An 18,741-nucleotide genomic window follows, 5' to 3' on the forward strand; every position below is an offset into this window, starting at 1 on the left:
TATTGGTTTGTTATCATTTGAGGGTTTTATCAGTAAAACTGTTTCTATCCTTTTTTGTTGCACTGTACGCATAACAAACTTCATGCTTTTATTTGGTGACCAAAGACTTATGTGATACAGTGGATGAATGTTTGTGATGGCTTTTGGAACTGAAATAAACCTGCAATATGATTTGTAGACTTCTATCGTTATGTATCATTTTTCGGTCAAATGTAAATGTAATTTTACACGATCTTCGGCACACGTCGTCCCCTCATCCCGGGCCAAATGAGCGTTCCTTATTTTATTTTTGAAAAGTTGGCAGCTATGTAGAATCTGAAAGAATCAGATATGGCAGAATAAAAAGTCTTTCTACTAACCCTAACTTAATTGGCCAATGTAGCTTTATGTTCAGCATTTTCTAGATACCTAATGTAAAACTTCACTATTCTTTTTATGATAATTTTAAGAGTTGCAATCTTTAGAGGTGACTGTCAAGAAATGACACCTCTGTGCATTTAATTTCATTCTTTCTTTATCCCCTCATCCTTAATCAGAATAATAATAATTAATAATTTTAAAAAATGCAGCAACGACAGCTTAGAACGGCATAAAGTGCTTAAGAATTTTTTTTTTTTTTGCATTAAACTTTATTCAAACGATTTTCAACACATTTGCTTCACAGTTTATGCTTTTAACAAATGCAATTAAGCAACTTACCAGCAACAACATATTGGTTTGTTATCATTTGAGGGTTTTATCAGTAAAACTGTTTCTATCCTTTTATGTTGCACTGTACACATAACAAACTTCATGCTTTTATTTGGTGACCAAAGACTTATGTGATACAGTGGATGAATGTTTGTGATGGCTTTTGGAACTGAAATAAACCTGCAATATGATTTGTAGACTTCTATCGTTATGTATCATTTTTCGGTCAAATGTAAATGTAATTTTACACGAGCTTGATGTATCATAAAACCCACAATGAGCTCAACGTGCAGCTGGTAGTACATTTATATGGACATGAACAACGTTACAATTCAGTAACGTACTCCAATTAACACAAGTGAGACTGTAAATGAGACTTTTACAATGACTCTGCATCGCCACAAATATGGATTCGAACCCTGGCAACTCGGGCGTCAGACGAACTGTCTACCACGAAACCAAAGCAAGCATTGTGCAAGTTAAAGTGAATGAGATGTTGATTGAAGCCGTTCATTGTGTCCATCAGATCTGCTGTCCTATCGATCCAACTCCATTCACTGGGTGGGGTTCCCGACTTCCCATAATGGGCAGGGACGTACTCGTTGCGTCTTCTATCCCCCTATGTCTGTTTTTCAACTTGTTTTCTGTCTTTGTCTTGGGATGGGATTACTTGGTTTTGTCCAGGACCTGGCTGGGAGGGAAACAGTCAAATGTATCGTTCGAGCTTTGGGAGATTATATTTTTTCCCTTGTAAATCATCTCTCTGTTATGCACTTTATTGTTTTGTTTACATATTATTTATGCTTTGTAAACATTTGAGTGTATCCCTCTTTGTTGGGACCTGTGCTTGTGTCTGAATGAGACTTTTAGGTGATCTCAAACTAAGTACTTTGATAGTGTGCTCTTGGAATCTACTGTTTCCTATTATTTGAAACAAATCCCCTTTGCCTTACTTTTTCTTGGGTGCTCTAATTGTAGTTCCAGAACTTTTTACTATCCCATTTTCTTCCTTTTTACTGGCGCTGATATGACCTTAATGTGTTGCAAGCGCCGTAAAACCCTTAAAAACAAAACAAAACAAACCAAGTCCATTCAGTGGTATACAACAACAAATAAACTCCTCTGCCTGGTCCCTTCTATCTCTGATCTTAACCTGGGTCGTCAGGTTTCTAAAGGGGTCGGAGACTGCAAAAACAATGGCGCACGGAGCAACTGGGAATATATTTTGCCGTGTTTGAGTCCCAGGTTATTTCCCTGAGCGCCCCTTCTGAGGGATGGACCTTCCCAGGAGTTAGTAAATGCGGTGCTCGGCCACTTCACTCTACGCACACTGGGATAAGCTTCGACACTATGGCCATGAAGCTCTTAATCTTAAGGACTTACTTTATTTTAGACAATTTGGTGGTAGCTCACTTGAAAATCCACTCTTAGGTATACACATATATAAACATATACCGGGCTCCCAAAAAGGGTTTTTTAATGTGGTCTCCCTAAAAACATGTTTTTACCAAATGTCTCCTTAAAGCAGCAGAAACACTTAGTAAAACAGTAGGGGGACCGAGTAATTTTCTATATACCATTGTCATCATCAAGCATCAGAATTGTGTTCATAAATCATTGTAGGGCATCAAACTATACTCATTTGAACAAAGATTGAACAGTTTAATCAATTTGAACAAGACATATGCTTGGTCCTCCAATTGGTGCATTTCACAGTGGTCACCTAAACAGTGGATTGATACTTATATATATATATATATATATATATATATATATATATATATATATATATATAGATAGATAGATAGATAGATAGATAGATAGATAGATAGATAGATAGATAGAAATATAGATAGATAGATAGATAGATAGATAGATAGATAGATAGATAGATAGATAGATAGATAGATAGATAGAGAAGAGGGGGGGGGGGATTTAAAAAAAAAAGGGGGGGGGGTTACGAGTCGGACCAGATGAGAGAGATGGAGAATCGAGAGAGAGAGAGAGAGAGAGAGAGAGAGAGAGAGAGAGAGAGAGAGAGAGAGAGAGAGAGAGAGAGAGAGAGAGAGAGAGAGAGAGAGAGAGAGAGAGAGAGAGAGAGAGAGAGAGAGAGGGGGGGGGGGAGCGGGAGAGTAAACAGCGGGGTGATAGCTGGGTCTATATATGTATAAATGGGTAAATAAGTGGATGACAAGACACAATGAGGGATGAAGCCGGTAGATGACTATGACTATGAATTGATAGATAATCAGTAGATAGACAGATAGATAGATAGATAGATAGATAGATAGATAGATAGATAGATAGATAGATAGATAGATAGATAGGTAGGTAGAGTAGTAGTAGTAGTAGTAGTAGTAGTAGTAGTAGTAGTAGTAGTAGTAGTAGTAGTAGTAGTAGTAGTAGTAGTAGTAGTAGTAGTAGTAGTAGTAGAAGTAGCTGTGGCAGCAGCAGCAACAGTAGCTGTAGTGGCAGCAGTAAGATCAGCAGTGGTATTGAGTATGGGTGACATTGACATCTAAAAGTAAGACTCAAAGATAGTGTTGACTAAGAGGTCGTTGCGCAGCGGGATACGAAGTGGTTATGGTGGTCAATCCTGGTGTTAATCCCGCGTGGAGTCAGCGTTCCCAACGAGTTGATCAGGTGAGTTTCCCTACGTCGGCGGGCGGAAGTGTCCGAATGGCAAAAACTAAGCACACACGCTGTACATCGCAGTGGTCCGACAGGTTGAAGTGTCGGGCCACTGCTGTGTCTGCACAGTTCGATATGTCGCGCAAGTGCTGCACGAATCTGTCACCCAGCCTCTTTCCGGTCTCGCTAACGTAAGCCTGTCCCCGCGGTTTTTTGCCATTTCAAACGCCAAAATTTGCCATAAAAAATGGTACAATTTGCCATCAAAATAGCAAAATTTGCCCAAAATTTGCCGATAGTTTTACAAAAATCAAACAATTAAAACAACATGTACGGTAAAAAAAATTGACACAAATAGGGCATTTTGTAGAATATTGATGTCACAACATGTCAACATGATTTTATTTTTACATTTTGAATGGTTTGTAATAATAATAATATAATAATAATAATAATAATAATAATAATAATAATAATAATAATAATAATAATAATAATGATAATGATAATAATAATAATAATAATAATAATAATAATAATAATAATAATAATAATAATAATAATAATAATAATAATAATAATAATAATAATAATAATAATATAAGTAAGTAAAAAAAAGAAGGAAGTAATCAAAATATTATATCAACTATTTAGCTTCTTAAAATTTTGGAAATCAAACTGAACAATCTCATAAAAAATTCCAAATTAGAAAAACTAATTAAGGAGAGGAAAAAAAACTATTCACAAGGAAAGGGAAACACAATCCATCTTCCAATGGGGGCACATTAAATTTGTATTCTCTACTTACTATCCAATTTTGAGCATTATTATTATTGTTTTATATTTCAATATAGGCCTAATGTGTTTTTGAATGAAAAATATGGAAAAAATCATGAAAAATCATAATCATATCATGAAAACTAAGTGCCAATTTTGGATGGTAGCATTGAAAGTCGCCGTCTTTTCAAAAATTTTCATAGCTTTCGTTTGTTTTGTTTTTTAAACAAAAAATCGTCAATTTAGCCTAAAAACGGCGAAAATTGCGGCTTTTTGAGGCCAAATAAAAATTTGCGGCTTTTTGCGGTCAAGGGTGAAATTTGCGGCCGCGAAAAACTGCGGGGACAGGTAAGCAATCCCACACAGAGAGTACGTAATGGCATAGACTAGATTACGGTCAGTGCAAGTAAACGGCTGCCTGATGTCCCACATATTGTCTGGAAAGCTGACTCTGTCGTATTCCCACAGATGCCCACAAGTCTTGCATCCGGGTCGCATGCATGATCTGGCTTTAGGCCCATCTGTGGGTATGGGCTCCAGGCGGCTTCTGACAAGGAGGTCCCTCAGGTTACGATCCCATCGGTATGCTACCAACGGGGGTTCTGAGAAAACCCTGTGGGTGTCTTCGCCCGCCTGGAGGATCCCATAATTGTGCAATAGGATGTTCCTAACCTGATTGACATGAGGGTGATGCGTGAGGACTAAAATGGGACGCTGCGTCTCCTGTTTCCTGACATTGCGAGGCCTCATTGCTGCTTCTCTCGACACGAGGCTGGCTTTCCGGACAGCCTTATGCAAAACCCTTTCGGGATATTCCCATGCCCTAAAGAAATCGAGCATGCGATCACGTTGAAGCGCAAATTCACCATCTTCCAGACAGAGTCTCCGCAAGCGAGTATCTGACTGAATGGGACGGAGTCTTTGCACTTCACCGGATGAGATGTCCGATAGAGCAGGTGGCTGTGACTGTCCGTTTCCTTGTAGCCTACAGTGGTCCGTACTCCGTGCTGGTCAATACATCCTGAACGCCAACCCAGGGAAAACACAAGTGTGTGCATTTCACCTCAACAACCACCAAGCCCACAAAAAACTTAACATCAAGTGGAATGGCCAGACATTAGAGTACAACTACCACCCAGTGTACCTCGGAGTGACGCTTGATCGAACTCTGTCCTTCAGAGAACACGTGAGAAAGACCAAGGCAAAAGTGTCCACGCGTAATGCCCTCCTTGGAAAGCTGGCAAACATGAACTGGGGAACTGACCCTAAAACTCTAAGGACCACAGCATTGGCCCTCAGCTACTCAACTGCGGAGTACTGCTCAGCTGTATGGGCCCGATCATGCCATGCCTCCAAGCTAGACCCCGAGCTCAACAACGCCTGCCGGATCATAACGGGCCAGCTGAGAGCAACACCATTACCACTGGTCTACCGTGCAGCAGGAATAGCCCCACCACACATCCGGAGGGAAACTCATGCCCAAATACAAAAAAACAAACAGGAAATGGACCAGAGACACCCCCTTCATGACCACAATTGCCCCAAAAGCAGGCTCAAATCAAGAAAAAGCTTCCTCACAGTAGAGAGCCTTCACCCAGACCACTCAGCATTCTTCCGCCTGGACAAATGGGTAGAATGGGACAAGACAGCAAACGATGCCCTCCAGCCCCCAACAGAAAAGCTCCCAGCAGGCACAGACCTCAAGAGAAAAGAATGGGTGGCGTTGAACAGAGCTAGAGCAAAGGTGGGAAACACCGCCACCAACCTCTTTAAATGGAAAATCTCACCGGGCACTGAATGCCCATGCGGTCACCCCAGACAGACCATGGACCACATCCTGTCCGAATGCTCGCTGGGACCTCACTGCACCAATGCTGACCTGAGGGAATGCAACCAGACTGCCCGAGACTGGCTGACTCACTGGCGCGACAAGATATGATGATGAATACATCCTTGATGTCCAAAAAGTTCACTTTAGAGGTTGAAATCCCATAAGTGTACTCTATGGACGGGTGGAAAGAGTCCATGGCGAGGATGAACCCTTTCATAGACGATATTTGGTCCGATTTTTAATATTTTTATTTCCGATTGATTGAAAACACAGCTGTGTTTTCAGTCCACTGGTAGATTGAAAACACAGTTCCTTTATAGTTAGCAGTGTTGCCAGGGTGGCGGAAGTTCCACCAAATTGGCGGATTTTTATCATCGCGTGGCGGGGAAATAATAATGCCTGGCGGATGGCAGATTTTTTGGTCTGATTTTTGATGATTTGTATACCCTTAAAAAAAAGTAAAAGTATTGCAATCAAGTATAATTATTCATTCTCCCCCCCCCCATAAACTGACTTTAAGAGAATCTTGAGGCTGAGATGGATCCAACTCATCATGTGAATTTGAGGGATATCAACTCCGAATCCACTCCGCCTTTAAAAACAAATAGCCGCGTATACAGTTGTAAATAGGTGAGTAGCGTTTAAAAATATAATTTTATTCTGAGACAATACACTATTGTTGATTACAAGTGTTTTAAATCAAATGGCGATTTATTTATTATTTTTTTTTTTTTGGTGGATTTTGGGCAAATGTCGCAGATGAAGTAAGATAAATTTGGCGGATTTCTTGCATAAAGTTGGCGGGATTTTTGCAAAGGCACTTGGCAACACTGATAGTGTGCCGTCTGCCGTCTGCTGGCTAGATTGCTGCTTGTTTGTTCTTTGATAAATAAAAAGCCTTTGCAGCTTTTGTTGTTATATGTTGGCTTTGCTTGCTTGTTTGCTCCATTTGCCTTGAACGTGAGTATACAAAGCCTATCTCAAAAATTTGTAACCGAATTTACACGTCAAGGACATTCTCTAGTCAGCTTTTGGCCACCAAGGTGAGCGTGAGAAATGATTCATTTACCGGTACGATGCTCATACTCATACTCCTTACTGCCTTACTACTGACCAATTTCATTCAAACTCTCTCTCTCTCTCTCTCTCTCTCTCTCTCTCTCTCTCTCTCTCTCTCTCTCTCTCTCTCTCTCTCTCTCTCTCTCTCTCCACTTTATTTATTGGGGAGGGGAGGGGGTGTCAGGGAGTGAATTACACTCCAGATACATTTGGGCATGGCATGGCCATGTCAAGTGGGACTGAGACTAAATCTAAATTTTCGGAAATTGGGAACCACATCCCTTTTGATTTTTCTCAAACTTGGCTCAATTTAAGGTACTCATGAAACATAAAGAAAACCAAATCTTCAGTTCAGAATATAGATATGGATATTTGAATTTTTTACAATTTTTTTGAAATTTTGTCTCAAAGCGTGTCAAAATCAAATTTGCTCGTGGGTCCAATTTTGAGAGGCTATAACTTTTTATTTATTAATCAAGCTAAATCTCTCAAATTTGGTAATCCTGTACAACTTTTAGAATATATTACAATTATTTGAAATAAAATGAAAATATTTATCAACTCTTGGAGTTATCTGCCCTTGAATACCTATGGCTTCGCGTGCGGTTTGGCAAAAAAAAAGATTTTTTTCAACATTTTTTTTTCTCACGACTTTCATGTCTTATTTTTGGTCATTGATGATTTGTATCTCAATAAATAACATACGGTCCAACATGATTTAGCAAAAATATGGGTTTTGTTACTATCATTTTTCAAGCAATAACGCATAGCGTAATCCGACTCTACTCAAAATCGCAAATTTTCGTCAACTCCAAGGCTCAAAACGGTCAAAGATGTCAGCTGGATTTTATTTTCAAAATTTGATATATTGTGCAGATACAGTATTTCTATAAGCATGCGGAAGCTTTCCTTGTATTTTGAGGTGCTTCATGGTAAAAATCACATGCAAAGATGCAGGAGGGTTTATGATTTGTTGGTCAATATGGCTGGCCCCCCGGAAATATGCAAAAAAATATCCCAAATTATGCGGGGGGAATTGCAATTTATGCGGGGGAAAAAGGCAAATTATGCAAGGGAAATTACAAATTATGCAAAACAAGAAAGAATTAATAAATCGCTGTCTAAATTTTTCCATTGCTTTATTTACATTTAAACAATTCAAAATTTAAGAACTACAACGCAAATTCAAAACTTAATTTTTTTGTTGTAGAACAGAAAAGCTAGATGTCGCAGAGACGTTGTCTGACAATATCAGATTGTAAACAGAAAAGCTGCGCTCAGCATCAGCGCTGTTGATCGTGGTGTATATGTACCACTTGACACAAGCAGCCAAAGCGGGCATTTCATCAGAAATGGACTGCCAAAAATGTGGCACGTCAACAGAAGAGATGATGGAGTTCTTCACCGCGAGGGGCCCAAGCTGCCAGGGGTACCTCTTGATCTCCTCCTCGGGTACAGTCTGAGCTGAGGTGATTGTCAATTGTAGACTTTCTCATATGGTCCAGCACTAAGTTGCAAGACTTACAAAACAGTTTACAAGCACTAACAAATGTTTCATTTTGAAACTGTTTGTGATGGTCGGTAAATGGTGTCTTTGTTGCTGATTTTGCTTTGGCACTCGGCGCTGCCCCATTGCGATGTACGAAGGCATCTATTCTGGTCAAGTTGTCTTGTATTGATTATTGATAAAACTTTTATTAAAAGGAATCAAACGAATCCAGATCGTAACTCGCACGTTAGCCTTGTTAGCGAGAGAAAGGCAGTGATCGCTTGGCGCTTGGTTTTGGTTAGATCTCAAGAAGACAAATCAAATCGTACACTTGGAATACGATGGTAACTTAGTAACACTGGCTCTAAACTATCGGAACAATGGCGGACGCCCGTATGAAATATTTCTCTGGCGAGCATAAAGAGTATCCAGAGGGAAAAAAAACCACATAAATTTGATCATGTTTTGACTTTTACACATTCTGATCACAAGGCATATGAAAAGTTCTAGCCAGCATGAAAAATAAAAAGTAATGATTTTCTTTGTTTAGAGCCAAGATGGCCGCCGTTGCCGGACGGCGTGACATCAGACTATTGAATCGTATTGGAACAGCCTCCCTTTAACCCTCTCCTTACCACCCATATGAAAATCGTCACGGTCGTTACGATGCCACCGACAATTTCCTCAAATAATTTCTCTTGTACATCACAAAATTTAAAGAAATGCTTTGGTTACAGCTATAAATGCTAATCACTGTGTTGTAGGGCTCACATGTCACTTTCTTGTTTGAGCAAGAAAAGTCTATTTTGTGCTGGGTGTGTGAAATTTCGGGGGAAATTCTAAAAATAGCTGGTAAGGAGAGAGTTAAAATTAAAGGGAAGTCACTGTCGTACTGTCACATATTTGGGAACATCGTCGGACTTTTTCGGTTTCATTTTTCTTCATACAATGGTCATAAATTCATGCTAAAAACCACATTTTGCATAATTATGCGGTAAAAGGTGAATTATGCGGCCGCATTGCGGTAAGTGGCAAATTATGCGGCCGCACTGCAGCCGCATCGGTCGCATTTTCCTGGGGGGCCAGATATGCGCGAAATTGTGGGACTCGGTGTGAGAGGGTGGGAAAATGATAGTTAAATGAACAAGAGTGAATGGGTTGTCAAGAGAAGAAAAGCCGGCAGAGAGGATAGATTTTGTTTGTGAATTGAGTTTGATTGTTATTTCATTTAGATTAAACCACATAAACTTTGAATTTTTGATCTGAATTCAGAAAGTGGAGACTTTCTTCCGCTAAATTGAGAAACCCGGTTATATCTGGAAGGTACCGGAAGGTACCGAGTTCGAATAATCGCTGCCCTGTGTGGCCTTGAGCAAGGCACCTCTCCCAAGCCCAATTTGCGGCGCTGCACTGTGGCTGATGCCTGGGTTATTCCAGTCTTCCTTTGAGACAAATTTCCCCTCCGGGATGAATAAAGGAAATTTTATTTTTTTATTTAATTTTAAGTCCTGGAAGACACTACAAAAATCAAATTGACTGCATTAAAATTTCTCGTCAACATACATTGTCTTTTGGTGTTCCTCAAGGCTCTGTTTTGGGTCCAATTCTTTTTGTTTTGTATACTTCTCCATTATCTAATGTCATCACTGGTCATGGGCTGCGCTATCATCTCTATGCAGATGATACGCAACTTTATGCTACTGATAAAACTAAAAATCTTGAAAATATTGTGAAACGTGTGGAAGAATGTGTGACGGATGTGAAAGAGTGGATGGATGCAAACAAGTTGAAAATGAATGAGTCAAAAACAGAAGTGATGATTGTGGGAAATAGAGGGCAGTTGAAGGTGAATGATGGTCTTGAGGTGTTGATTGGGGTGAAAAGATCAAAGTTTCAAAGACTGTGAAAAATTTGGGTGTCTATTTTGATTCAGAAATGAGAATGTCAGCTCACATTTCTGCTCTCTGTAAATTTTTATACTTTCAATTGAAGAAAATCAGTTCGATCCGTCAGTATATTGCAATTGGAACATGTAAAACATTGGTTGTTTCCCTCATTTTTTCGAAACTAGATTATTGTAACTCGCTGCTTGTCAACTTGCCTCAGGCTTCTATTAAACAATTACAACTGCTGCAAAACAGTGCAGCAAAATTAGTTTTTGGCAAAAAAAAATTTGATCATGCAACCCCTTTGTTGGCATCTCTCCATTGGTTGCCCATTGAAAAGCGCACATATTACAAATTATTACACATTATTTTCTTGACTCTATATGAATCCTTGATTTCGGCTATGAATTATTATTGTTGTTATTATTTTTTTTTCACTTAAAATTGATATTTATATTGTAAAGTGCCCAGAGCTTGTGTTTTACACGAGAATGAGCGCTATATAAATGTGTGTTATTATTATTATTATTATTAAAATAGCACAGACCATTCCTGCCGCATTGCAACAGCAAACATCGACCTATAAAATGTGATCTTATATTAAAGCTGAAAATGATTAAGACTTCGAAACAAGAGCCAAAACGACAAATTGATATACTAAGACAAGATGCTCTAACCATGGAAAATACAAAGATGCCGTGAAACAAAAACTGGAAGACCTGACACCAACAGAAGATATTGACTGGAATGATATATATCGAAGCGTATCACGGAGCCCATGAAGGACATCTTTCCTGTAAGACCACGTGAAATGAAGCAAAAATGGATGAAAATGAAATACTTGATAAAATAGACGAAAGAAGCAAATTGAAGAGAAACAGCATGGATTATAAGAATGCCAATAAAATCATAAAAGAGGAGTGCACAGAAGCAAAGGAATGCTTCATTGATGAAGAATGTAAGAAAATAGAAAATCAAAAACACTCTAATACAAAGCTCTCACGACTCGATTGCAAAGTTAACTGAAAGAAAAAAGTCTATCACCAACGTCAATTGCAAATGGAAACATAATCATGAGCAACGATGTGACTCAGAAAGGGTTTTTTCGCTTGTTCGCAAGAACAAAACGGAGGCTAGAGCTAGCATGACTCGGCAGCTTCTGAATGATATAATTCTGATCAAGATGACTCTTATTAGTCGTGGGCAGTCTTCTTATGGCTTTGTGCCATCACCAAGTCTTCTGGCCAAATGTGCTAAAAATATCAATGTAACGTTTTGTCCCTTATTTTCAAGCGTCCTGATTTTTTTTCCTGTGTCCTGATTTTTTGAGACCTTGGTCCTGATTTTTTGTGTCGGTAAAATGGCAGGTCTGTGGGCACAATTTATAGAAAATCTTTACGCATACAATGACAGGGACACAGCCCCCAAACTTGCCAGAGAACGGTAGTGGTACAACAATCATGAGAGATGAAGTAGAGACTGCTTGCAACGAAATGAAGAAAGGAAAAGCCATTGGACAGGATAACAGTTCAGTTGAGCTTTTATATGCACTGGGCAATATCGGAATAGACATACTGTCTAAAGTGTTTAATGTGATCTTCAGCAAAGGCATCGTACCAAATGAGCTGAGACAGTCCGTCTTTTTCACACTCCCGAAAAAAGCGGGTGCAATTGTGATTGTGATCAACGCTGTACGATCAGCATCATGAGCCAGATCACAAAAGATCCTTCTCCGCATCATAATGAAAAGAATGGGGAATAAGATTTCACCTGAGATTGGTCGGGAACAATTCGGTTTTGTGAAAGGCAATGGTACTTTGAAATAACATTTTCACAGTAAATACAATAAAAAAATACCAGTACCTCTGCTTCGTGGACTATTCTACTCGGTTAAACATAAAGAACTTTTTGAAGTACTCACGTCCATTGGAATAGAGCATTATGAATGACCTCTGCCTTGCAAAAAATTTGTACTGGAACCAAAGAGCAAGTGTAAGATAGGACAATGTGGTCGATTTTTTAAATATTAAAAACAGAGTACGGCAAGGATGAGTTTTATCGTCAGACCTTTTCAACATGTACACTGAAATAATCTCTCTCTCTCTCTCTCTCTCTCTCTCTCTCTCTCTCTCTCTCTCTCTCTCTCTCTCTCTCTCTCTATCTCTCTCTCTCTATCTCTCTCTCTCTCCCTCTCTCTCTCTCTCTCTATCTCTCTCTCCTTCCCTCCCCCCCCTCTCTCTCTCTCTCTCTCTCTCTCTTTCTTTCTCTTTCTTTTGCACGCTCGCGCGCGCACACACACACACACACACACACATATACACACATCTTTACCTATAATTGAGCTTTATATAAAAAAAGAGCTTTTATATAGCGCAATATCCACTAAATGTGCTCAAAGCGCTTTACAAGGGGTCCCTGACCAACAGCAACATTTAACATTTAGGACGGGACATGACGCCTGTTAGGCGATGTTACAATTTTTTTTCGGACAGAGACATCGCTGTAAACGGCCAGTTCTGTACTTATCTCCATGCCGTATTACATTGCTTTATGTGTGTTGTGAAGTAGAAAGTAATTCGAATGATCGCCATGCAAAATATAGGCTTTATTCAACATTTAAATCGACATGATCTGGAAAGAAATTAAAACACAAAGAGTTAGACAATACAGTGCAGACACAGATCAATTACAAACATAAAGTGACAAATAGAACTATCTCTAAACATTAAACAATATCATGACATTCTTCCCCCCTTGCATGTGGCAAGAGATTTCAAATTATGCTTCTCTATTTTGTAAACTGTACTGTATGGTCTCGTCCTCCTTCTGGAGTTTGAACGGGATTCGTTTTGTGTAGAAAGCTCATTAGGACTGTTAGGATCAGAGACTGATGGTTCGTCCAAGGCAGATTTCACCCGCTTCCACAGTTTGTACATCGAGCTGTTCTAGGACAGTTTCAGGTAAAATATCGTTTCCCACATTCTTTTGAACAGGTTGAAAATGTGGAGTTACGCTCGTGTTGTCAAACGCCATGGGTGATTCTTCGTTGGAGGGTTGGGCAGTAGTCATTTCACCAGCAGGGGCTAAGTGACGCAAAGCCACAGTAGTTTCTTTGCCATCAGGAAGTCTGATGTAGGCATAGAGTGGATTAGCGTCCAACAGTTCCACTTCGTCCACCAATGGTTCGTATTTAGAGGCTCTTACGTGACACCTCATCAAAACAGTTCCTGGAGTAGTCAGCCAGCTCGGAAGTGTTGTACCAGTGCTTGACTTTCTATTGTAGTGGAAGATTCGTTCATGAGTCTCATTTGTCGCAGTGCATAAGAGTGATCTAATTGAATGGAGAGAGTCAAGAAGTACTGACTCCCATTGACTAACATGCAAACCACGTGATTTCAGGGCTAACGTGATAGTTTTCGAAAGGGTTCCATTCAGACGTTCTACTTGTCCATTTCCCCTGGGATTATATGGGGTCGTTCGGCTTGAGGCGATATCCTTTTTGCACAAGAAATCTTGAAGCTCACTTGACATGAAGTTAGCACCTCTGTCAGAATGTATTGAAATAGGCATTCCAAACAATGAGAACAATTGACACAAGCACTTGATGATAGTTGATGAACTCATATCAGAGCATGGGAACGCAAAAGGGAAGCGAGACTATTCATCAATAACTGTTAGGAGATACCAATTTTTGGACGATGACCATTTGGGGGTTCTGCGGTTTGTAGAATGAAGGTTTTAGCTCACGAAAAACCCTACAGTTGTTGCAGATTGTTCGTATTTCATCCACGGAATATGGAGATTCTTTGACCTGACAAAATGGTTCATCCTTGCAATTCCAGGGTGGCAGAGTGAGTCGTGAAGGCTTTTTAAAGTTTCTAAATCTGAACCAGTAGATGAGCAGAACTCCCTTGAAAATGCGTCAGCCGCTACATTGTCTTTTCCAGGTCGATACACAACGTCATAACTGTAGCTTGACAGTTCAATCTTCCATCTTTGGATTTTATCATTCTTGACTTTTCCCTTTGCAGAATTTCCGTACATAAAGGCAACGCTTTTCTGATCTGTCACAAGTTTGAAATGCTTTCCAAGAAGATAGTGCCTCCACTTTCGAAGGGCTTCCACAATAGCGTAAGCCTCTTTTTCAACAGAAGAATGCTTCTTTTCACTGTGGTTCAGAGTTCTTGAAAAAAAGCCACAGGACGTCCACCTTGATTTAGTGTTGCTGCGATTGCAATTTCAGAAGTGTGGGTTTCTACAACTAGAGGAACGTTGTGGTCAATTGTCACGACAGCAGCGTTTTCAATCTCCTTTTTCAAAAGATCAAACGAGTCCTTGGCTTTTCCTGACAATGGAAATGTGGTATTTTGGACCAGTGGGTGTATTTTATCAGAGAAATGAGGTATCCAGGATGAGTAGTATGCAAACATTCCAATCACTCTCTGTTGAGATTTGATATTGTGAGGATCTGAAAGTTCTCTCAGTGGCCGTAATCGGTCAGGGTCTGGCTGAATGTAACCTTTGGACACTTGAAATCCAAGTAACTTGATTTGTCTAACAGACTGGATAGTCTTGCTTTCATTGAATGTTATATTATGTTCTTTGGCACACCTGAGAAATTTCACAAGGTTTTCATCATGCTCTTGCTGATTTCTGCCACAGATTGTCACATTGTCTAAGTAAGCAAATGTGTCACTCAGTTTTTCATCTCGAATAATGGAATTAAGGATGTGCTGAAAGCAAGCCACTCCGTTAGTGACTCCAAAGGGAATTTGCTTGAATTGGTAGAGATTTCCACTGGCCTCAAAAGCCGTATACAGTTTCTCCTCATCTTTTATTGGGATCTGGTGGTAAGCACTTTGCAAATCGAGGGTGCTATAGACACTGTAGTTTGAAATTGTTTCAATCATTTCATTAATGTCTGGAAGTGGATATGCATCGAGTAGAGTGAAGCGATTGATGGTCTGACTATAGTCCACAACCATGCATTTCTTTTGTCGCTCATTAGTTGTCACCAATACCTGCGCTCGCCATGGAGAATCAGATGGTTCGATCACATCCTCGTCAAGAAGTTTCTGAACCTCAGAGTCAATGAATTGCTTGTCTGGTAATGAAACTCGTCTTGATTTTGTTGCAATAGGTCTGACTTCTGGAAGGAGATTCTTGAAAAGAGAAACAGGTTCGATTTTTGCAGCAGTGAGACTACAAACGGAGAAAGTAGGCTTTGAACCTTTGAAGGATATTTGAACTCCATCATGCTGTTCAAGAAAGTCATGGCTTAAAATTAAGTCCGAACACAACCCTGACAGGATGGAAAATTTCACACTCTCATAGAAACGTCCCTGGTATTCCAAATAGACAAAACAATGACCCTTGGTTGTACTGGAAAGGTTAGTAGACCTGTCATCTGCATTTTTTGCCAAATTGGGACCTAAAATTTGCCAAACCCCCCCCCCCCCCCCCCCCCCCCAAAAAAAAAAATTTGCCTAGAAATTTGCCAAAAAATTTGCCGCACTTTGGGTCCTTATTTGAAGATTTTTTGACGAAACGATCCATGACTGAAGTTGGAAGTGTAAGTGACTCGATTTATTTGACTTGAGAAATGAAATGACTGTGAATATCGTTGTTTCAAAGATTTTAAAGGATCATTATCCGTAGAGAGTAGCTTCCTTTGGCTTGGGGCCCAGGCAAAGCTGCAACATTTCTCGTTTCGCACTTTTATTTTCGTTATTTTGTTTTCGCTTCTTTTTTCCCCCAAAATTTGCCACGCGATTTGCCAATTTTCCCAAAATTTGCCACGATTTGCCAATTTTGGGAAATTTGCCAAAATTTGCGGATCGTCCTGATATTTGCGGCCGCAAAAAATGCCGATGACAGGTAGACGCCATGGAGATTTCTTTCTTTGATTTGAAAATCTTCAATTAGAGACTTTGTGCGATCTCTGTTGAAATGAAACTCTCGGAGCTTCCAGTGTCTATCAACGCTTTAACGGGCTTGTTAAACAATTCCACGTCAATAACAGCTCTGTAGAGACTAGCGGGAGCCGTGGCTGAAAAGGCTGAACTGAGTGTATTCGGGTCTGCCGCAGATGCATATTCGTTTTTACTTTTTGACTGGCATACCTATTGAAAATGCCCCTTTTTTCCACAACTTTTACACAGTGCCTCTCTAGCAGGGCATTTTGATCGAGGATGTCGTTGGTACCCGCAGAAAAAGCATTTAGAGACCGTGATTGCAGCATCGAAAAAGTCAAGTTCCCTTTCAGAGGGCGGAGGAGCAGTGCTGCCACATGGTACAGTAGTTGGTGTGCTGTAGTTCTGAGAGTGTTTTTCAGCCATCTCCAAGGATCGAGCCTGTTCATAAGTTTGATTGTCTTATTCTCAAGGAGTCGCTGCCTGATCTGATTAGAAGAGAGACCACAAATGAAAGCATCTAGGATAAAGTCATCCCTGTTCTTATCAGCACTAACAGCTTTAAAATCACATTCTTTGGCAAGTCTCTTCAACTTTTGAAGGAACTGATCGAGGGATTGATCTGGTTCTTGCTTTGTAGTAGCCAAGACGTGTCTCGCGAATATTTCGTTCTTTGGTTTCAGGTATATGTTCTTCAGAACGTCAACAGCTGAATCGAATGTAGTACAATCAGCAATATGTTCGTAGACGACAGGATCGACGAAATTGACGAGCAGATTGAGTTTGTTGTCAGTCGCCTGTTCGGGTAACGAAGAGAGAAAGTTGTTGAATGTACAGAGCCAGTGATTCCATTGCTTTGATGCATCAGGCGTATTGGGTTCAGCGCTGAACCGCTCAGGTCGAAGGAATCGTTCCATGTTAAATGTTGAATAAATTGTTGTGAAGCTAGAAAGTAATTCGAATGATTGCCATGCAAAATATAGGCTTTATTCAACATTTAAATCGACATGATCTGGGAAGAAATTAAAACACAAAGAGTTAGACAATACAGTACAGACACAGATCAATTACAAACATAAAGTGACAAATAGAACTATCTCTAAACATTAAAAAATATCATGACAATGTGCAAGAGTTCTTTTTCGCTTTCAGCCATGAGGTCTATGTCGTCAGCAAAAGGCAAATTACACAGTTTCCGTCCGCCAATTGATACAGAGGTTTGATGATTTTCGAGAGCTTCGCTCATAATTTTCTCTTGGAACACGTTGAAGAGCATTGGGGTTGCATAAGCCCAAGTTATTTGTGTTTTTTTCTCTATAATCTTGCGAAACTTCCCCAGTACATTATTTCATCAGCATTCTTAATAATAATAATAATAATAATAATAATAATAATAATAATAATAATAATAATAATAATAATAATAATAATAATAATAATAATAATAATAATAATAATAAAACTAATAATAATAATAATAATAATAATAATAATAATAATAATAATAATAATAATAATAATAATAATAATAATAATAATAATAATAATAATAATAATAATATAATAATAATAATATAATAATAATCTTTATTGTCCAAATTAAGGCAATTCATGTGAGGTAAACAATGCTCAGTTTGGTTCATGGTATGAACAACGTCAAATTTACAAATTCAGACAGCCATACACGAACATACACGCTTGTACATTGTTTCTACACATGTATACAAAAGCAATGAGCGTACATACATACATACATACATACATACATACATACATACATACATACATACATACATACATACATACATACATACATACATACATACATACATACATACATACATACATACATACATACATACATACATACATACATACATACATACATACATACATACATACATACATACATTATATATACATACATACATACATACATACATACATACATACATACATACATACATACATACATACATACATACATACATACATACATACATACATACATACATACATACATACATACATGCATGCATGCATGCATGCATGCATGCATGCATGCATACATACATACATACATACATACATACATACATACATACATACATACATACATACATACATACATACATACAAGCATGCATGCATGCATACATACATACATACATACATACATACATACATACATACATACATACATACATACATACATACATACATACATACATACATACATACATACATACATACATACATACATACATACATACATACATACATATCAAAACTGTTTCCTAAAATAATGTACAATGTATAGAGATGTACAATGTACATACATACATACATACATACATACATACATACATACATACATACATACATACATACATACATACATACATACATACATACATACATACATACATACATACATACACACAAACAGACAGGCAGACAGAACGA

The 18,741-nt window shown here is 38.8% G+C and overlaps 2 protein-coding genes across 3 annotated transcripts in view; both read left to right on the forward strand.

The window, feature by feature from the left end:
• LOC144978991 (uncharacterized) overlaps positions 1-9,778 on the forward strand; it is a 45,301-nt gene extending 35,523 nt beyond the window's left edge. Inside the window, exon 5 of the mRNA XM_078925610.1 lies at positions 9,750-9,778. Within this exon, the coding sequence (XP_078781736.1) occupies positions 9,750-9,778 (29 nt within the window). The remainder of the gene's footprint in view (positions 1-9,749) is intronic.
• LOC144978581 (uncharacterized) overlaps positions 6,741-18,741 on the forward strand; it is a 92,508-nt gene continuing 80,507 nt past the window's right edge. Inside the window, exon 1 of one of the 2 annotated variants that reach the window (XM_078924846.1) lies at positions 6,741-6,972. The gene's annotated coding sequence lies outside the window, so the exon portion shown is untranslated. Of the gene's footprint in view, positions 7,001-18,741 lie in introns of both variants that reach the window. The other variant, XM_078924848.1, reaches the window with a different exon arrangement.

This window comes from Berghia stephanieae, chromosome 8 (assembly GCF_034508935.2).
Source record: "Berghia stephanieae isolate SIO BIC M18660-M18661 chromosome 8, UCSD_Bste_1.3, whole genome shotgun sequence".
Taxonomy (NCBI): Eukaryota; Metazoa; Mollusca; class Gastropoda; order Nudibranchia; family Aeolidiidae; genus Berghia; species Berghia stephanieae.